This window comes from Impatiens glandulifera, chromosome 1, assembly GCF_907164915.1.
Source record: "Impatiens glandulifera chromosome 1, dImpGla2.1, whole genome shotgun sequence".
Lineage (NCBI taxonomy): Eukaryota > Viridiplantae > Streptophyta > Magnoliopsida > Ericales > Balsaminaceae > Impatiens > Impatiens glandulifera.
The window spans coordinates 155,223,182-155,239,475 of record NC_061862.1 but is presented as its reverse complement, the minus strand read 5'-3'; the positions used below and the strand labels follow the sequence as shown (position 1 = coordinate 155,239,475).

The 16,294-nt window shown below is 26.6% G+C and overlaps 2 protein-coding genes across 3 annotated transcripts; one reads left to right on the top strand and one right to left on the bottom strand.

The window, feature by feature from the left end:
- Positions 1-1,155: 1,155 nt before the first annotated feature.
- LOC124917213 (serine/arginine-rich SC35-like splicing factor SCL30A) lies at positions 1,156-3,876 on the bottom strand. 2 transcript variants are annotated; one of them, XM_047457689.1, is made up of 6 exons: positions 3,772-3,876; positions 3,165-3,344; positions 2,901-2,978; positions 2,139-2,303; positions 1,664-1,864; positions 1,156-1,566 (listed from the first exon to the last, which is right to left on the bottom strand). In XM_047457689.1, exons 2-6 carry the CDS (start codon positions 3,323-3,325, stop codon positions 1,311-1,313), a joined length of 861 nt encoding a protein of 286 aa, XP_047313645.1. In that variant the 5' UTR covers positions 3,326-3,344; positions 3,772-3,876; the 3' UTR covers positions 1,156-1,310. The 2 variants fall into 2 exon arrangements, with proteins under 2 accessions (XP_047313645.1, XP_047313650.1); XM_047457694.1 differs by having other exon boundaries at positions 1,664-1,861.
- A 6,952-nt stretch (positions 3,877-10,828) lies between these two features.
- On the top strand, positions 10,829-15,821 carry LOC124912145 (IQ domain-containing protein IQM2-like). The gene is made up of 8 exons (XM_047452712.1): positions 10,829-10,860; positions 10,957-11,092; positions 14,327-14,364; positions 14,443-14,557; positions 14,621-14,686; positions 14,783-14,871; positions 14,940-15,030; positions 15,107-15,821. The coding sequence occupies exons 1-8, from the start codon at positions 10,829-10,831 to the stop codon at positions 15,707-15,709; spliced, it is 1,170 nt and encodes a 389-aa protein (XP_047308668.1). The 3' UTR covers positions 15,710-15,821.
- Positions 15,822-16,294: the final 473 nt, after the last annotated feature.

The window sequence follows — 16,294 nt, the reverse complement described above, 5'->3', positions numbered from 1 at the left end:
GAAAAAAGGGTGTATTATGGCGAGTCGTTGTCGAATGTGTCATAAAGAGGTGGAGTCAGCGCCTCACTTGCTCTTACATTGTGATGGAGTGCTGACGATTTGGAGTCTTTTATGAAATATGACTGGTATTTAGTGGGTTATGCCAAAATCTATTGTTAGTTGTTGGGAAGTTTGGATAAAGACTGTGAGTTCGGTTGGGCTGACTCGTTGGACCACTATCCCACTTATCTTTTGGTGGACCATTTGGCTTGAAAAGAACCGAAGAACGTTTAGTAACCGTAGCAATGCGTCTAATTCATAATTCTATTATTTTGACAATTGGGGAGGTTTCTTTGGAAAAACCAGTTGATGCGGTCGGGGAACTCATTGATCTTATTGAAGATCTATGTGCTCATTAAAGTTTATTTTTTTGTCATACCCTTTAATCATTTGTGAACATATTTATGTCACGCTGTTTGTTTGTTTTTATATTTGTTTTTCATTTTCTTTTTTTTTATGTTTTTGTCGTTGTGCTTAAACGACTCTCATTTATATAATTTAAACGACTCTCATTTATATAATTTGCATATACTTTTTTAAAAATAAAAAAACTCAAATTTGTGATGTTTGTAGAGTAGATGTCAAGATATTCTAATTCCAATTAGTCTCCAACAATACTCAATTTAACCATTTGGACTAATTAAATTATTAAAATATATTTTATTTACATATTATATTAACTCTTTTATACTTTTATAATGTTTATCTATGAGTTAATTGTACTCAAACACACTACAAAACTTAATATTTTGAAATTTAGTTCATAGATAATTACAGAAACAAATACATAAATAATAATATATCATTTTTCTTCTCGCACTAATTAAATTACTAAACTACATACTTTTCTTATAATCTGAAGTAAACTATAATAACTAAAATTATATTTATAGCAAATGAATTAACAAAATCTCTCAAAAAGCTCCAACTATAATGATTTTCTTTATAATTCAAGATTTGTGACTAGTTAAATCACTTTTCACCAAACAAAATCTAGCCATCTAAGAGGCAGTATTTTAACTCATTTTCAATACAATAACAAAGATACTGAGTTCAATTAAAAACATCAAAAATATGAGAAAATAAACAATTCAAACTCTAGTTTGAATCAACTAGTGAATCAACACAAAAAAAACATTTAAAATAATAACATCCAAGTTTAGAAGACAAATTCATTCTAGTTTACTTTATCTAAAGCACAAATACAATCTCTAGTCAAGCAAAAGGGCAGTTTCCAGAAAGAAAATAAAACAATAGAAATCTTGGTTCGGTCACTCTTCAGGATTTGGGCTGAGGCTTCTGGGCCTAGCTGGGGAACCATGATGATTATTAACCGGACTTGCGCTGCGGCTCCTTGACCTACTGATGTATGGACTTCTACTACGGCTTCTTGAACGAGTACCACCATTTTTCTGGGGCGGGATTGGGCTTCTTGAATCAGTATCACCATTCTTCTGGGGCAGGATTGGGCTTCTTGAAATCGACCTTTCTTCCTTATTATACCTTCTCTCCTGAGGTGAACCAGACCTGGAGCCATTTCAAAAAACAAAACAAACTAAGTTGTTACCAAACTGCAAAAATTATATATTGAAAAGAAAGACTGGTTATTATTAATTCTTCATACCTCCTTGGGGAAGGAGAATAATAATCAGCACTGCGGGATCGAGACCTGTTATTATTGCGAGATGGAGGAGGAGGAGATCTTGAATAACGACGGGGAGGAGATCTGGAATATCGACGGGGAGGAGATCTGGAATAACGACGGGGAGGAGATCTGGAATAACGACGAGGAGGAGAGCGTCTTCTGTCATTGCCACGACCCCTACTGCATCACATTATAAATATCACAATTAGAAATCAAATCATGTTTATCACAAAAGAAAACAAGTTATTATTTCAAAAAATCTTTTTCATTTAAGTTGGTAGCAAAGGGAGTTTTGATGCGGCTTAACTAACAAATTACCCTTACATTGTAACCCGAATAACCCATTTTCTCATCGAAATGATTTTTTTTGTTTTTAAAAAAAGCCCTACATCAAACAAGTTCTGAGAATTATGACAGAAAGAGCTTGTAAAACTTAGAATGAAATCAATTATACCTGCCACGCTCCCTATGCCTCATCTCACCAGGCTTCTTCCTGTTTTCCTCAGCAAACAGAACAGTCAGTTGACGTCCAAGAAGTGTCTGACCATCCATATAGCTCTTAGCTTCAGCAGCATCAAAAGGATCTACAAACTGAACAAAACCAAACCCTCGTGCCTCCCTGAAGAAAACACAGCACATAATACAAAAGCAAGTCAGCAAAACCGCTAAAAGGTGCATGTTACAGCAATATCAAAGAATTATGTTTGAACCACCTGTGGAGATCACAACTTTCTTCAGAAGGAAGAACATAAGGGTAATATAACGACCTTTCTATATGTGCTAGCATAGACGAGAGAATAAATCAAAGTTGCAAAACTAGAGCCAGTTATAAAAAGCAGAGAGCAAGCACTTGGCTGCTGACCTTGCAACTGTCAGTTTTAAGATCTTGAAATCTTCAGAATGTACAGAAACTCCATCTTTCAAACCATAACATCAGCTTGTAAACAACTCTTTAGTCTTTACTACTTGATTCTCTCAACAGAACTCTTAAAACTTGATTGGTCTCTTCCAAAAATTTATTTCCACTGTTAAACCTCAAGAATTTCGTTAACAGGATCAAATTGAAGAGTATAAACTGAATTTTAGAATAGACAAATGGAATAAAAATAATTATTTTCATTGATTGTTGAAAAACTTCAGAGCGTTGTCGTCGTCGACAGAATGAAAAAGGAAAGGAGCCATGACAATAAAAAGGAAAGAACATGGAAATGCTTACCCACTGTAATAGTTCCTTGGCAGGTATATGTCCTTAAGAGGACCAAACTGCCCAAACGGCCTTCGAAGATCTTCTTGTCTGCACAAAAAACACATGTGATCATTGAAGGCATCCAAGAGCATGGACCTAAATTTACTCTGGTGTATAATCAGACATTAAAAATAACTGGCCTTGCAAATACTCATAAAAGTCGTGAACACATACAATAAAAAAGCCCTAAAAGAATACTGAATTAAAGAAAAGCCATGTAATGTAAATCCATACCTGCAATCATGGCGAAGGTTGCGAACTAAGAGACTTGTAGGGAGATCACTATCACGGCCCCTTGGACTAGGTCCTCTTGGACTAGGGCTCCTCCCACGTCTGCCATAACCCCTTGGCGGTGAACCCCTTGGAGGTGAAGGGCTGTAACTCCTACCCCTCATTTGTGTATGAGAATCAAACCTGTAAAAAAAAGGGTATAAATAAGACCTTGATCATAAGAATACTAGACCACTCATCATCCTCATACTAAATTACACAGATTCAAACTCAATGATATTATGGGGATAACATGAACATCCTTAGAGACAACCCAACATGAATTAAGAAACAATTCATCTGTAAAATTTCCGTCCAAGGTAGCTTCATTATGTAGATAAGAAGCAATATTTGAAGAACGTGTGCATTACAAGAAATACCATACAATTTCTTACAGAACCCAGAAAAAAAAACTAGTAATCAAACATGGGTTTCTTAGACAATAGATAAAATTGAATGAAACGGGAAATTTTCAAAGATCGAGCGTAAACAAACGCGTCAACGAATATATACAATCGACATCTACGTGATTTAGAGAAGAAATCGATAAAACAACTACAAAAACACGGACCTGAACGGAGGAAAATAGAGAATGCAGAGTGAATCGGCGATTGAACAGACACCTACAGCGGGGAAACCTGGAGCTTCGTGAGTAAGTCTGAAATTCGAACTTGGGTTTAGTTTTAATGCTTCGTCACATTATAAAGGGTTCGGCTCACTTGTAGGGTTTCAATTTTGTAGCCCATCATATTTTGGTGGGTTTACACATTTGGGCCTGTCTTAGAAAGACAAATTTTGTTTCTTTAGTTTTTTTTACATTGTAAATAAAACAGAAACTATGGATATTATTGGTATATCAAAAAATATTTTATTATATTATAAAGAAAATATCCATTTTTAGATATACTAGAAAAAAAATATAATGTAGGGTGTTAGTATCGAAATTATTGATACGGTAATAATATTTTCAAAATTTTGGTATATCAATATATATACCGAAATAATATATAAATTAAAAAATATATATTATTTATAAAGAAACAAATAATGATTATATTTTAATTTACATTTCAAACAAAATAGATTCAGTATATATATTATGAAATTTTTAGTAAGATTAAATGATTATCAATTAATCAATCTCTGAACATATTTAATAACTTTCAAATTATTTATTTTGTGTCTCTAAATTTAACAAATTATAAAAAAAAATAAAAAAAAAATTGATGTTAATTTAATTATAAAATATAATTTTTACAAATTAAATCAAAATATAATATACTGAAATATATATAATTCTTAGTTATTATATTTTATTTCACTATAAAGTGTTTATTTATTTTTTTTCAGCATTGACACAAACATATTTTTTTTTTGTTTAATTAATTCCGAAAACTCTTATTCAATTGTAAAGTTCTTGGTAATCCAAAATTTTAAATTATACAAGAAAAATAATAAAATAACTTTCAAGAATAACATTTAAGATTGTACGATTTTTTTATAAAAAATATGTAGAACACCTTTTTAGTTTAGTTTGTTCTTCCAATTTTTTTCTAGTGATATTACAATACAGTGTATTTTTTTTTGTCAATTTTTTTGTCACTTAAAACCACACACAAAAGATATTTTTAAAAATATATAATCTATATATATCTAATAACGCTTAATTTGAAATGTTGAGGGTGTACTTCACACTCTCTCTCCAAAATAATTCTCATATCATAAGTTATTTTTTCATGTTTCTCTCTTCACTTATAAATTGTTTTTCTTTCCCTGCTGTAAATATATTAATTAATTATAATGTATATATATATTAATGTTATAATTATTATTAAAATATATTAAAATTTAATATTTTACATATACACATTAAACTAATTATTTATCTATATTAATTGAGTTTAGCATTAAATACTAATTATAAAACATTAAAACCTGCAATAAAATCAAGAATTTCAAATATATATTATATTAATTATAAAATGTAACTTTCAGTTATTCCATTATATTAATTATAAAATAGAAAAAAAAAAAGTTATCATGTTTAACCTTAAATACTAACTACAAAATATTAAAACCTACAATAAAATTAATAATTTCAATTATATATTATATTAATTATAAAATTTAACTTTCAGTTATCATATTATATTAATTATAATATAAAATTTAACCTGCAATAAAATCAAGAATTTCAAATATATATTATATTAATTATAAAATGTAACTTTCCGTAATCCCATTATATTAATTATAAAATAGAAAAAAAATGTAGTTATCATGTTTAGCATTAAATAGTAATTATAAAACATTAAAACTTACAATAAAATTAAGAATTTCAATTATATATTATATTAATTATAAAATTTAACTTTCAATTATTATATTATATTAATTATAATATAAAACTTAACTTTCAGTTATCATATTATAATAATTATAAAATTTAACACAAAAACAATAATTATGAAAAACATAAACAGTGTAACTACTATTAAATCAATATAATAAATCAACCCAACTTTTCATCTTCTTTTCCATCTAAATATTTGTTTTCCTATAAATAATTTTACATCAACAAGGTTCAATTTAAGAGAGAAGAGTGATATTCTGCCTATTCGGTCTCCTTTTGTGGCTTTCACTGTTTTGTTTTTTTTTCTCAAAAATTTTATCATTTTAGACAACTACAACAACGTCCTATCTTTTGAATTCCATCTTGGTTAAAGTGAGTAATAATTAAATTATATTAACATCAATTTCTCTATCAACATCATTATTTCATTCAATAATTAAATTGGTAATATGTTATGTTTCACCAATCTATTGTTCATTGTTTTTTTCCAGGAATTTGATCATTTCAGGCCGCTACAACAACATTCTATCTTTTGATTAAATTTTATGACTAATTAATAAAATAAAAAATTTAAATACATATAATCTCTTTATTCTTAGCATAATATTTTTTTTTTCTATTCTCCATTTTTTTTAAATATTATTATTACTTATTATAATGTTTAATTAATTAATTAATTTATTATTCATACTATTTTATAATATTTGTCATATTTAATATATTTATATTATATTAATAATCTTTTTATTATTATTCAATCTAAATATTTTTAAAATTACTTTAGTTGAAGTGATCCAATATAATATTCATCCTTCTTTTGAGTCAAAGTAGGAGTAATGACTATATTTTATGATTTAATAAAATAAAAATAATTTTTTAGGTTAAATATATTTAATTTTTTTAAATACATATAGTTTTATTAGTTGAAAAAAGATGATCTCTATCTTTTGAGTATATGATTTTTTTTCTATTCCAAACAATTTCACATGATAAAGTTTAATGTATTTAATAATATTTATTTTTAATCACAAAAAAAATAAATAATTTGTTTTCAAATATTATTATAACATTCAATTAATTATTTATTATTTCCCATTATTTTTCAATATTTATCTTTATTCTCATTTTTAATATATTCATATTATATTAATAATTTATTATGATTATTAACATATGATATATAAATACTTTTTTTTATAATAAATGTGTTTGTTATGTCCATAACATCTAATTTTTAAATATTTTGTCATTTTTTCACAAATTTTATCATTTTAGGCAACTACAACAACATTCTATCTTTTGAATTTCATCTTGGTTAAAGTGAGTAATAATTAAATTATATTAACATCAATTTCTCTATCAACATCATTATTTCAATCAATAATTAAATTGGTAATATGTTATGTTTCACCAATCTATTGTTCATTGTTTTTTTTTTTCAGGAATTTAATCATTTCAGGCGCTGCAACAACGTCCTATCTTTTGAATTCCATCTTGGTTAAAGTGAGTAATAATTAAATTATATTAACATCAATTTCTCTATCAACATCTTTATTTCATTCAATAATTAAATTGGTAATATGTTATGTTTCACCAATCTATTGTTCATTGTTTTTTTTTCCAGGAATTTGATCATTTCAAGCCGCTGCAACAACGTCCTATCTTTTGAATTCCATCTTGGTTAAAGTGAGTAATAATTAAATTATATTAACATCAATTTCTCTATCAACATCATTATTTCATTCAATAATTAAATTGGTAATATGTTATGTTTCACCAATCTATTGTTCATTGTTTTTTTTTCAGGAATTTAATCATTTCAGGCCGCTGCAACAACGTCATATTTTTTGATTAAATTTTATGACTAATTAATAAAATAAAAAATTTAAATACATATAATCTCTTTATTCTTAACACAATATTTTTTTTCTATTCTCCAATTTTTTTTTTAAATATTATTATTACTTATTATAACGTTTAATTAATTAATTTATTATTCATATTATTTTATAATATTTTTCATATTTAATATATTTATATTATATTAATAATCTTTTTATTATTATTCAATCTAAATATTTTTAAAATTACTTTAGTTGAAGTGATCCAATATAATATTCATCCTTCTTTTGAGTCAAAGTAGGAGTAATGACTATATTTTATGATTTAATAAAATAAAAATAATTTTTTAGGTTAAATATATTTAATTTTTTTAAATACATATAGTTTTATTAGTTGAAAAAAGATGATCTCTATCTTTTGAGTATATGATTTTTTTTCTATTCCAAACAATTTCACATGATAAAGTTTAATGTATTTAATAATATTTATTTTTAATCACAAAAGAAATAAATAATTTGTTTTCAAATATTATTATAACATTCAATTAATTATTTATTATTTCCCATTATTTTTCAATATTTATCTTTATTCTCATTTTTAATATATTCATATTATATTAATAATTTATTATGATTATTAACATATGATATATAAATACTTTTTTTTATAATAAATGTGTTTGTTATGTCCATAACATCTAATTTTTAAATATTTTGTCATTTTTTCACAAATTTTATCATTTTAGGCAACTACAACAACATTCTATCTTTTGAATTTCATCTTGGTTAAAGTGAGTAATAATTAAATTATATTAACATCAATTTCTCTATCAACATCATTATTTCAATCAATAATTAAATTGGTAATATGTTATGTTTCACCAATCTATTGTTCATTGTTTTTTTTCCAGGAATTTAATCATTTCAGGCGCTGCAACAACGTCCTATCTTTTGAATTCCATCTTGGTTAAAGTGAGTAATAATTAAATTATATTAACATCAATTTCTCTATCAACATCTTTATTTCATTCAATAATTAAATTGGTAATATGTTATGTTTCACCAATCTATTGTTCATTGTTTTTTTTTTCAGGAATTTGATCATTTCAATCTTTTGAATTCCATCTTGGTTAAAGTGAGTAATAATTAAATTATATTAACATCAATTTCTCTATCAACATCATTATTTCATTCAATAATTAAATTGGTAATATGTTATGTTTCACCAATCTATTGTTCATTGTTTTTTTTTCAGGAATTTAATCATTTCAGGCCGCTGCAACAACGTCATATTTTTTGATTAAATTTTATGACTAATTAATAAAATAAAAAATTTAAATACATATAATCTCTTTATTCTTAACACAATATTTTTTTTCTATTCTCCAATTTTTTTTTTAAATATTATTATTACTTATTATAACGTTTAATTAATTAATTTATTATTCATATTATTTTATAATATTTTTCATATTTAATATATTTATATTATATTAACAGTCTTTTTATTATTATTCAATCTAAATATTTTTAAAATTATTTTAGTTGAAGTTATCCAATATAATATTCATCCTTCTTTTGAGTCAAAGTAGGAGTAATGACTATATTTTATGATTTAATAAAATAAAAATAATTTTTTAGGTTAAATATATTTAATTTTTTTAAATACATATAATTTTATTAGTTAAAAAAAGATGATCTCTATCTTTTGAGTATAAGATTTTTTTTTTCTATTCCAAACAATTTCACATGATAAAGTTTAATGTATTTAATAATATTTATTTTTAATCACAAAAGAAATAAATAATTTTTTTTGAAATATTATTATAACATTCAATTAATTATTTATTATTTCCCATTATTTTTCAATATTTATCTTTATTCTCATTTTTAATATATTCATATTATATTAATAATTTATTATTATTATTAACATATGATATATAAATATTTTTTTTATAATAAATGTGTTTGTTATGTCCATAACATCTAATTTTTAAATATTTGGTCATTTTTTCACATATATTTTCGTTAATTATAACAATCCAATTATTCACTTAAATATTCTTAATATTTTTATATAATTTTTTTTTTACATAATATATTAAATTTTCATAAAAATAAATAACTATTTTTACAAAAGATGGTGAATCTATTAAAAGCTAATACACGATATTTATTTTTAATCATAAAAGAATTTTTTTAAATATATTATATTTATTATTTCTCATTATTTTATAATATTTGTCTTTGTTCTCATATTTAATATATTATATTATTTAATTTTTTATTATTATTCAATCTATATTTACATATAATATTTTTAAAGTTTTTTTATTTTTACTTTTTTTTTTATTTTAAATTTTATTTTTATGTTTATATTTTATACTAACTATTATAATGTCAATTCATATCAAAATATCAGAAAATGGACACACAAGCCTCCATTGGATTGGAATTCTAGATTTGACTACGGATGACAACTACAAACATTTAGTTGCAAGAGTTATGTACATGTGGGATGCAATAAATACTAAAAAAAAAAAATAATGAATTGCTAAGTGTTGATTTCTTATTAATAGACAAGGAGGTAAGTGTGTTTAATATTTTGTTATATATTAATGTATGTTAGTGCAAACTAACATGTAATTTATAGGGTGCGGTTATTCACGTCAGCATCGATCGTCAATTTATTCCAAGACATCGAAACTTATTAAAGGAGGGTAACATGTACATATTTCAAAATTTTCGAGTTGTCAAGTCAAACGCTCAGTACAAACCAGTTCCAAACTCTTTGAAAATTTTGTTTAGCTACTTTCTGAGATTCTAAATATTCCGAGATATAAATTTAATTTTTCTGATTACAAGGAGGTTATTTCTAGAAGTGACAATTGCTCACAACTAACAGGTAGTGTTTTGATTAACTATTGTCTTTCATTTAAATTTTAACTTACATTTTCCTTTTTTATGTTATAGTTATTATAGCTCGTCTTATCAGTTTGGGCTCTAAAACTTTTAGCAAAACTGGATATAACACAGTTGCAAAACGTGGTTTAAACCTTCAATTTGATAGGTTGGTCATTTATAAATCTATAAGTTAAATGAGTTCTTTTGTTTTTTTACTCTATTAAATATTTTAATTTATTAAATATTTTAATTTTTACCTTTTCTATGTGTTATTTTATAGTTGAGAAGATATTAATCTAACTTTATGGGGAAACATAGCCGAAAAAATTGAATTTGTTGAAGGATCTAACAACCAAGATCATATCGTAATAGTTGTGACCGGCTTTCTTGTCAAGTTATACAAAGGTATGAATTGTAAAAAAAATATGTTTATGTCTTAATATGTTTGTGTTAACCATTTTTATGTGCTTTCAATAGGTCATCATGTCCTTTCTTCAACAACGGCCACACAAGTTTTTCAAAATCTAATGATTCCAGAGGTGGTGACTATGCGAGAAAGGTTGATATTGTCTTTCTTTAAACAATACTCTTTGTTTAAATATTTGTTGTTTTAATGACTATTATTTTTGTGACACCTTTACTCAATTAATTGTAGATTTGCTGTCCATCCATCTCAAGTATGTTTGTTGGATGACACTGTTGAAAGTTCGATGTCTTTACAAGATGAGATGATGAAAGATCGACACACAATTGAGGAATTATACAACCTATTGTCAAATGAGGAAAGCAAGGTTGGTAAAATTGGTATTTCAATATTTTTATAGTTATCTTACTGGTTTATTGGTTAACATGAATGTATACGTACCGTTGAAGCGACAATCAATAATGTATGCAACTACAATGGTTGGTTTTACTACTCTTGTGATGATTGTCGCAGAAAAGTAACGCTCGAGGGCGATGTTTTTTTTGCAACTCATGTGTTAAAGTTACAAAAAATCCTACTCCAAGGTGTTTATTTTTGTCTCTTTGATCATTAACAAACTATATTCATATATTTAATTATAACTATTTTGTTTTTTCATTAATTATTTTGTATCTATTTTAGATATAAATTAGAGATTGAGGTTGGTGACGAGTCAAGAGCTGCACTATTTGTGTTTTTTGATAGAGTTGTAAATAAGTTAGTTAATCTAACTGTTTCAGATTTGTTACAATTACATCCGAGTTGTGACAAAGATTTACCATTGCCGTTATCATCAATGTCATCGCGAAAACTTGTGTTCCAAGTTAAAATTATTGATTACAACCTCAAGAAAAAATCACACAATTTTACAATTATAAAAGTGTTTGATCCAAGTCAATCACTCATTACTCAACAGGTAAACATATTTTGGATATTTTTATGCTCAACTTTGAAACGTGTTTTATATATTAAATTAAATTTTATTAAGGGAGGAGCATCAATTTCAGACAAATTGTTAAAGAGGTACTTTTTCAATTTTTTTTATCAAATAAATTGTTTTTTTAATCTTTTTTAATGTCTTATTTAGATATTTGAAAAGTTTATATATTTTTGATTAAATTTTATTAGGATGATCATCAATTTCAAACAAAGCTGTTAAAGAGGTACTTTTTCAATTTTTTGTGATCAAATAAATTGTTTTTTTTATTATCTATTTTAATATCTTATTTAAGTTTTTGAAATGTGTTTTATATGTTAATTAAATTTTATTAGGGAGGAGCAACAAACAAAGTTGTTGAAGAGATAGGACAAAAAAGACAAAAAATTTAGTTTTTATTTTTTATTTTATAATTTTTTAATTTCATTTTATGGAAGTTGTTTTTTTATTAGTATACATTATTAACTATTATTATAATATAGGATATCTTAAATTATACTAGAGTTATACATTTATTTTTTTTATGAATGTTTGTTTAATATTGTGTTAACTTAAATTTTTATTTTGCTTTCAATAGTTTAAATTAAGTCAAGCCTTTTGGTTTGTATTGTATTATTATTATTTTCAGTTTTAATCCATCATTCTTTTTTCTCACATGTATATATTTCATAATTAATTTTATATAAATATATTTTTCCTTACATAATTTTTCCACAATTATTTATATATTATTTGTTTATTATTTATTTTTATACAATTTACTTATATTATGAAACAATTAATAATAATTATTTTTTCTATTTTTTTCTCTAATTATATATATATATATATATATATTATATATTTTCTCTTCATACAAATATATTCTCTTTTATTAAATTAAATATTTTATAAAAATTTCGTTTATATTTTTCCCGTATACTTAAAACCACACACATAAGATATTTTTAAAAATATATAATTATCTTAAAAATATATAATTATGATAGACAAATTGGATAGTATTGTTCTAGCAGCAGGGCGTCTCGTTCATTTTTTAGGATCTGGGCGATCTAAGATTTAGGGCCTAAATTTTATAGAAATAGTCGAGTAGAAAGAAACATAAAGCCTAATTTATTTATGTTTTATAGTGTTGCATAAAAAAAATTTTAGAGAGAGAACCGAGTAGAAAAAAATATAAAACCTAATTTATGGGCCTTCTTAATTTTGGGGTCTCGGTAATCCATCTTGCCCAACCTAATAGCCGACCCTGACTAGCCGTAACTATGTCTTCGAATTCAATATAGTTTTCCATCTTCGACTACTCATTCATTCACATGTACCTCATATTTAATTTTCTCCTAAATATCCAATATTATAATCTTTCTCTATTCAATTTTATCTTTGATGCAAAATAAAAAAAAGGTTAAATTTGTGATCATTGAGAGAAAATTTGGAGAACAATATATTTAAAATATTGCGTAACATAATTTTAATATATGTGAGTTATTTTTATATATGATTTTAGATCGTTTACCAATCCATATTCATCCCAAAATTTGGAGACCAATATATTTTAAATATTGCATAACATAATTTTATTATGAAAAATGATAAACTCAACGAAAGATTTAACGAAAGTAAGTTCACGAATCAACGTGACATTGCATGTGGTAAAAGAGATAATTTTTTTAAAATGTCCCGAAACGCTTATTTGAGGTTCTAAAACGGCTTCATAATGTCCCGAAACGGTAATTTCGGGTCCCAAAACGGCCATTTCGGGATCAAATTTTTTTTTCTCGAAATGACCGTTTCAGGACCCGAAATTAGTGATTTCGGGACCCGAAATGAGTACTTTCGGGACACGAAATGAGCGTTTTCGGGACGTGGAGACAACCTGACAGGCCACGTCGGATTCATGGACCTACTTTCGTTGAATTTATCATTCCTCTTTAGTTATTTTTATATTTATTTTTCAATTTATATTCTATTAAAATATTTGGTAGTTATTTTTTTTTTAAATTTATTATTTTAATATAATTTTTTTTTTTAAATTTATTATTTGAATATGATTTTTTTATTTATCTTTCTTGCAAATTATCTAACACATCAAATTCGTAATCTTGCTCCCGTTTTTTTTTTTTCTCCCATATGTCATTTTCTTTAATTTTACTCTCACAAACTCAGTCACACCCACACCCCCACACTCACTTTTTTTTTTTTTTTGCTATCGTATCCATCCGCCTCCTATAAATATGAGCGACAAGCATTACAAAAGAGGGAAAAAGAAGAAGAAGCCATTGTTTCTCCTCCATTGATTACCGCAAATTTCTCTTCAAGGAAGGTGAAGTATCTCCTCTCTCGCATTTTACGGTATTCCTTGTAAAATCATCAATTAAATCGTCATCTTCTTCCCCATTCTGTTGCCCCCATTTGATCGGGGTCTTTCCCCTGCTGCTCTGCCTGCCTCCTCCTTAGTTTCTTATTAAATATGGTACGACATACCCTGTTCCTCAACTCTTTCAATCTATACTATGATTCATTTCTAATGGGTTTTCCTTTTCATGTTCATTTTCCAATGATTGAATCAAGGCTACTACTCCTGCTGCTTCTGATGATACAATGCCTGCAAATGTATAAAATAAGCTGGCCGATTGTGCTGTTGAAGTCGTCGAACAAAGCTGGTTCTTGTCTTCATCTTCATCTTCAATCATCATCTTTATCTCTTAAATTTATCTAACTTATGTAATACAATACAACAGGTGGAAGCTTTTAGATTTGTTGGAACTCAAGAGAAGTTCCATATCTTTCTTTGAAGAAGATAAACATGAAACCCCCATTTCCAGATGGTCAAGAGCAGGAACCAGAGCTGCAAAGGTAAACAAGAATCAAATTGATTGAAATGGGTTAATTTTCTTAACCATAATAAAATCTCTGCAGATTGGAAAAGGTTTATCTAAGAACAATAAAGCTCAGATACTTTTTTTCCCACATTGGCTTGAGGCTGTAAGTAGTAGTTGTAGTAGATTGTATTAACTCGAATCATTCTTAGCTTTCTCGAGAAAAACCCGAGTTTAAAAACACTCAATTTGTTTGAAACAGATTGATCCACAACATAGATATGGACACAATCTCAATTTCTATTATGAGAAATGGTTTGAGTCATCAAGCAAACAACCCTTCTTCTATTGGTAAAAACTTCAATAAAATTTGTTTAATTGTCCAATTGGGTATATAACTAAATTAGATAAAAATGCAGGTTGGATATCGGCGAAGGGAAAGAGATAAATATCGTCGAAAAATGTCCAAGATCGAAACTTCAACAGCAATGCGTCAAATACCTTGATTCAGTAAGTGTTTTAATCTTGTGGGCATTAACAAAATCAAAGAAACAATTGAATTATAATAAAAAATTTGTGTTTATAGTTGGAGAGGATGTGTTATGAGGTGATGGTAAACGATGATGGAAAGCTGGTGTATAAACAGACGAATGTTTTTGTGAATACAAGGAAGGATTCAAAGTGGATCTTTGTTCTTAGTACGTCTATGGTTTTGTACATAGGCAAGAAGAAGAAAGGTTGTTTTCAACACTCGAGTTTCTTGTCCGGAGCAGCTACGTCGGCGGCTGGGAGAATTATTGTCGACAATGGTCTTCTCAAGGCGGTGTGGCCTTACAGTGGTCATTATAGGCCAAACCCAGAGAATTTTCAGGATTTTATTGCGTTTCTTGAAGGGAATAACGTTGATTTAACTGATGTGAAGCTTGAAGTAGGGAAAGAAACCATAATAAGGAAACATGAAAGTTATAATCGGGTAATTGAAGAATTGTCGTGTAAATGGAGGAGCATCGGGGCTGGTCGAAAACCGAACCTTTCTTCAAGAGGAGAAAGTGTTGGATCAGATTCGTCAAGCTATGAGATGATGATGATGAAGAAGATGAGTTTAAGTGGTGGTAATTTGCGTTGTGGATTCCCGTTTACTACCTCTCAGCTGCATAAATTCTCGTCCAGGATGATGATTGATAGATAGTAGATTGAGGATCGGCCGGTGCTTTCCCATTTCTTTTGTTTGTTTTTTTAACAAGGATTTTTTCTTCATTTTCTCTTCCAAGACTCTTTCTAGGAAACACAGAAAATGTAATGGCCACCTTCAATGTGACTATTTATTTTTGGTTGAAATAATGTTTCTAACCGTTAGTAAAGATTCAACACTAAAAACTGAAAGATTACATATCACTTAACTGGGAGGGTTATGACTAGGATGTTAAGTTAATTTTAATTTAAAACAAATAATAATCCGACTTAAAATGTCACGTGTGTTTGATTCCATTAAACCTCCGTAATTCAAAAAAATAGCAATAACCGACAAATTACAGGTTGAAGGACTATTATAGTGAAATATCATGCTTCATTTAATTAGATCCTGCTATGTATGAAAATACTTCAATGAGTGAGTTTGGACTATAAATTTGTTGACTAAAATAATATTAAACTCCTCTTATTTACTTTTTATAATATACTAAAAAAACATTTACTAATTTAAGAACCCTATTTGAAGCAAGTCACCATCATAACACACCTCAACATTTAGACAAATGTGGTGTTACAATATGCT

Bases quoted from the DNA above. Each gene is read 5' to 3' on its own strand.
- LOC124917213 (XM_047457689.1), bottom strand. From the start codon at position 3,325: ATGAGGGGTAGGAGTTACAGCCCTTCACCTCCAAGGGGTTCACCGCCA. The intron at 2,304-2,900 runs GTAAGCATTTCC...TGTTTTCTTCAG, and splicing joins CCAAGGAACTATTACAGTGG to GGAGGCACGAGGGTTTGGTT. The intron at 1,865-2,138 runs GTATAATTGATT...AATGTGATGCAG, and splicing joins AGGCATAGGGAGCGTGGCAG to TAGGGGTCGTGGCAATGACA.
- LOC124912145 (XM_047452712.1), top strand. From the start codon at position 10,829: ATGATTCCAGAGGTGGTGACTATGCGAGAAAG. The intron at 11,093-14,326 runs GTTGGTAAAATT...GTATAAAATAAG, and splicing joins TGTCAAATGAGGAAAGCAAG to CTGGCCGATTGTGCTGTTGA. The intron at 14,558-14,620 runs GTAAACAAGAAT...AAATCTCTGCAG, and splicing joins CAGGAACCAGAGCTGCAAAG to ATTGGAAAAGGTTTATCTAA.